The sequence below is a fragment of the Sinocyclocheilus anshuiensis genome, unplaced genomic scaffold, assembly GCF_001515605.1.
Source record: "Sinocyclocheilus anshuiensis isolate Anshui unplaced genomic scaffold, SAMN03320099.WGS_v1.1 scaffold300, whole genome shotgun sequence".
In the NCBI taxonomy this organism is placed as follows: Eukaryota; Metazoa; Chordata; class Actinopteri; order Cypriniformes; family Cyprinidae; genus Sinocyclocheilus; species Sinocyclocheilus anshuiensis.
Window position 1 is genome coordinate 2,849,420 of NW_015557379.1, and position 4,689 is coordinate 2,854,108.

At 35.0% G+C, this 4,689-nt stretch overlaps 1 protein-coding gene across 2 annotated transcripts in view; it reads right to left on the reverse strand.

The window, feature by feature from the left end:
* The window catches only part of smoc2 (SPARC related modular calcium binding 2), a 36,151-nt gene that overhangs the window by 12,088 nt on the left and 19,374 nt on the right, over positions 1-4,689 (reverse strand). Inside the window, exons 6-7 of one of the 2 annotated variants that reach the window (XM_016474587.1) lie at positions 2,690-2,740; positions 2,519-2,590 (exon numbers count right to left, since the gene is read on the reverse strand). In XM_016474587.1, coding sequence (XP_016330073.1) covers positions 2,519-2,590; positions 2,690-2,740 — 123 coding nt within the window. Of the gene's footprint in view, positions 1-2,518; positions 2,591-2,689; positions 2,774-4,689 lie in introns of both variants that reach the window. The other variant, XM_016474586.1, reaches the window with a different exon arrangement.

Genomic DNA, 4,689 nt, shown 5'->3' on the forward strand with positions numbered 1-4,689 from the left:
TAAGCAGTCCAGCTGCAATTGCTTTGGCAATACAAATGTATAATTTTTGTCATGCCAATAAAGCACTCTTAAATTGAAATTAGAGAGAGAGAGAGAGAGAGAGAGAGAGAGAGAGAGAGAGAGAGGATATGTGGTTTCTAATGTATTCTGTGGCAGCACAAAATATGGTTGTCAGTCACAGACGAAGGGTGAACAAACTCCAGGCTAAAAGTAGTCTAATGTTAGTGTATTCTATTAACTACGCACACTGTATCTTATTAGGAAAGTGGGCTTCTAGATATGGATGTCAGTGATCAATAAAATCAGTTATTTTAAAGCGTTAAATATTAGTGCTGTAATATTATAATACTAGTATCTGATATTACATATACTACTCTATATACTGAAATATATCACAAAAATGCATTTAAAGTCATGCAGCCCTGTTTCTGCACTGTTGCTAAGCTGATCTGAGTGTTTTTAAGTGCATTTCTATGCAGTTGCTAAGGTTTTCAGGGTGGTTGCTAGGATGTCCAGGGTGTTGCTAAGCTGTTTTGAGTGGTATTTAGTGCAGTGCGTTTGCTAAGGTATTCTCTCTCCCACATCCGTTTATAGTTACCCTCTCTATTTCTCTGTGGTGTTGTCAGGTGTTTGGCTTCATGTGAGCATTGTTTTAGAAAATGTTGCCATGGGTTTTTCTCTTCTTATTTTTTTTTAACCCAGAGACATCTTTTCTTTGCCTCTGTCTTTCGTTCAATTCTATTCTGAGCATCTCTGAATAGTGCTAATCACCCTTCAGACCTCAACGAATCAGCCGTAATCAAAACCATCAGCGTTCACTGCACTGCACTGACGTTTTATTGATTGTAAATCAAGAGGTCTTTACAATCAAGCTATTCACACACACACACACACACAGACACACACACAAAAACGAGTCTATTCAGAAACACACAAACTCTGTAATAATGTCATCAGAATTCGATTTTTTACTGAGTTCATGTCGTCATTTTTTCCCAGATGGGTTTTAATGACGTCTTTGTTGATTCCTTCATTAGATCAACATGTCAGGCAATGGCTGAGTGCCACAGTGAGCTGGATCTTCACATATGTGCTTCAGTTCATAATACTTACAGATAAGCATCTGTCTTTTTTGCTTTCTCTTTCTATTCCCATACAAAATAAATAAATAAATAAAATAAAATAAATAAAAATAAGGTAAAATATCTCAACTGTTTCCTAGTTTCCTAAAACTAGCCCTAAAACAAACAAACAAAAAATAAACTATAATTGAAAATAAAATAGAATAATAAAAATAACAAAAAATAAAATAAAAAAATAGATTAAAAAAATTGCAAATTAGTAATGCTACACTGGCAGCTAATCAAAAGAAATAGGATAAACACTAAAATTACTATAACTAAAACTGTAATTCTGTCAGGACCACTATCGTCAAAGATGATTGACAATTAGCATACAGTTTGGATTGGCGGTATGGTTCTGTTCTGGGCAAGAACTCCCTGTGCAACCATGCAGCTTAGCATGGATGAGAGCAGGGAGAGCAGCGATAACCCCCCCAGGCTAAACAGAACAGAACAAACATAAATGTAAACTAAAACTAAACTATATAAATATATATATAAACTAATAAAAATGACAAAAACATAACAAAATTAGAACAAAATTTTAAATGAAAACTGAAATTAAAAAAATAAAAGCTAATTCAAAATATTAATAAATATTATAATAGTATGCAAATGATAGTAAAAATGACACTAAATGATCTCCAGCTTCTAAGATGTTTCTCCTAGTAATTTTCCATGTGGTTCCTTTAGTTTCAGAATAGATCTTTGACAAGACACCATAATTAAAATGTAGGTATTTATCATGCACTCAATCATTTCTCATTAAATTCTTCAAAGATCAGATGATCTGAACTATCCATTGGCCATAAAAAAGGAAATTACAAAATCAGATTTCTTTAATTGCTCAATTGTTTCTCCTAGACAGTAATGAGATTAAATTGAGAACAGATGGAGACTTCTGTTTAAGGGCCTTGCATCTAAAATGTCACAAAAAGTCTGCGAAAAGGTTTGAGATCTGAATATGAACTCAATATGACAATTCTCATACAATTCTTTCAGTTTCAAGATATCTGATCTATACTATTCCTATTAGTTTTAAAGGGGACATTAATTGAGACTGTTTAGGTTTTTTAGGGATTAAAAAAAGGAATGAATTTTTTCATTGTAGGTTGGTTGTGTCCACACATTTATATGCAAACACCATGTAAAAGTGAATTTTGCATCTGATGTCCTCTTTAAAGCTCTATAATCATTCTGTATGTCAACAGGTGTCTCGTTTGACTGTTTCTTATTTCAGCAGACACATCAAGAGACAAAGTTGATACTCAAACTGCAAAGTCCACTGACATTTTAGCATTTTACAATTTTCTGTCTTCTCCTAAATACCAAAACCAGTCTGGCTCTGTTAGCATTTTGTGTTGAAAAGTGACAACAGATGTTTGTCGGTAACTCACATTGTGTTCTTGTCCTGTTTTGTCGGCTGCGGACCTGTTCTGTCCAGAGTGTGGGGTACTGAGAGATGATGTCTAAAACACACACACACGAATGCACAAAGCATTAGTTCTGTCTCAAACCCTAGTGAGCGCTTGACCTACACGGCATTTAAAGGCTTCATTGACACTCACCTTCCTCATCAGCGGACGGCTGGGTTTCCACTACGAAAAACGTTGGCGGATCTGCATTTAGAATGGAGAAGATTTGCAAGGAAACTACAATTACGTGAGTCAGCTAAACAGTCACATCGCATGATCCATAATGCATTTGCACATTGCCCGGCCAGGACAGATTCGAGAGATGGAGGGACAGAATATAACAGAGGAAGAGGATAAACTGAAGAAAACAAACAGTTGTAGTGGTTACAATTGACTCACTTACAAAAAAAAAAAAAAACAGTTTAAGCATTCAATCTCTTTGCTTGACACCATAAAACACACGTTTATAATGACAAAAAGCAGTGTAGTTCAAATATAGAAGTATGTAAATGCAAAAATTGAAAAGTGACAAAAATACGCAAAACAGCGTCCAAAATTAACACTCGCCAAGCACTAAATGTAAGTAACATTTGGCTGAAGTGACTTGAAAAATGTTACTCAGCAACTTTATAATGATTTGCAACACAATGCATGGCTTTTTAAGACTTGTTCTTTGGATAATTTTTGAACATTATCATTATCATTTAATCCCCATTCCTTTGACAAATTAAGGCATAAAAAGGTCTTAATTCAGAGCAGTACTTTTAAAATCATAAAGTCATGGCAAAAATGTTGCATGCACTGCAAAAAAATGCATGTATTACTCAGTATTTTTCTGTTCTTTTCCAATGCAAACATCTAAATAACCTTAAATCGTCACACTTGAGATGCAAAATGAATTTGAACAAAATTAAGTGAGTTTGTTTAAAACCAGAACAAACATCTGCCAAAGGGGTATGAAAACCTGTTTTCCCATTGAATTAAGTAGATTTTTCTGAGCCCATTGGCAGATATTTGATCTTGTTTTAATACTTCACTTAATTCTGATCAATTTCTCAGAAAACAAGACATCTTAATGACATTTGCACTGGGAAACAAGACAAATGCTGAGAAAGAACTTCACTTTTTTGTAGTGTGATCAGAAGGAAGAGTAAAAGTTTTTCGATAACGATACTGGTTGGGTTTACTTGGTCTTAATCTTAAGAAGTATTATATATAGTCAAGAAGTCATATATATACAGTATATAGTCATATATACATACATACAGTGGGTACGGAAAGTATTCAGACCCCCTTCAATTTTTCACTCTTTATGAGAACAATAATTTATTTCTAAATAAAAAATTATGCAAAATACATTTTTTTTTGTGACTGGTAAGAAATATGTATGGCTGGCAAAACATGAATTTTGGACACTGTTTGCAAAAATAAGCCGCCTTCCCTGTAAAAAAACAAAAAACAAATGTTTTTGTTTTAGTTCAGATTTTAGTGATCTGCAGAACAGGCATGCAAGAAAGCGGACATATGTGTTATGTGTGCAGACGGGGATTAAGGAACATCTCTAGACGCTGGCCACAGGAATCTAAAATGCTGTGAGCCGCAGGTGTGGTTAACCTCAGCAGGGTCACCATTAACTCATCAGAGGGCAGTAGATAAACTTCTCTTTTGGTGTGTTTTTCTCTACTAGCATCCTTGGGAAAAAGTTGGGGAACTTGGGGAACAGCCACTGTCAGCACTCTGATGAAGTGATAAAGTGTTACGAGATCCGACCCTGTTATTTATATGACTCTAAAATTTCAGTGTAGCTTAACACATCAATGATTTTCTATGTTTTTGTGGCTTTTTGCCTTTTATTTGATAGGACAGCCCTAAAGCGACAGGAAATGGTGGGAAGGAGAAGGCGTGGGATCGGGAAATGACCCAAGACGCAAAGCCAGGTCATCATTGTGCTATGTGCACTACTGACCAGGGCACACCTCTGACAATGGATCTGTTCCAAAACCTAGTGAGCTGCATTCTAAGGCAGCATCCTAACCATCATGGGATCTTATAAGTGACTGATTTGGAACGCTTCACAGCAATAAATGTATTTTCTTCCTCAGTATGTTTATCTTCTTTTTCCTTACAAATATCTAAACATGTATGTTTATATA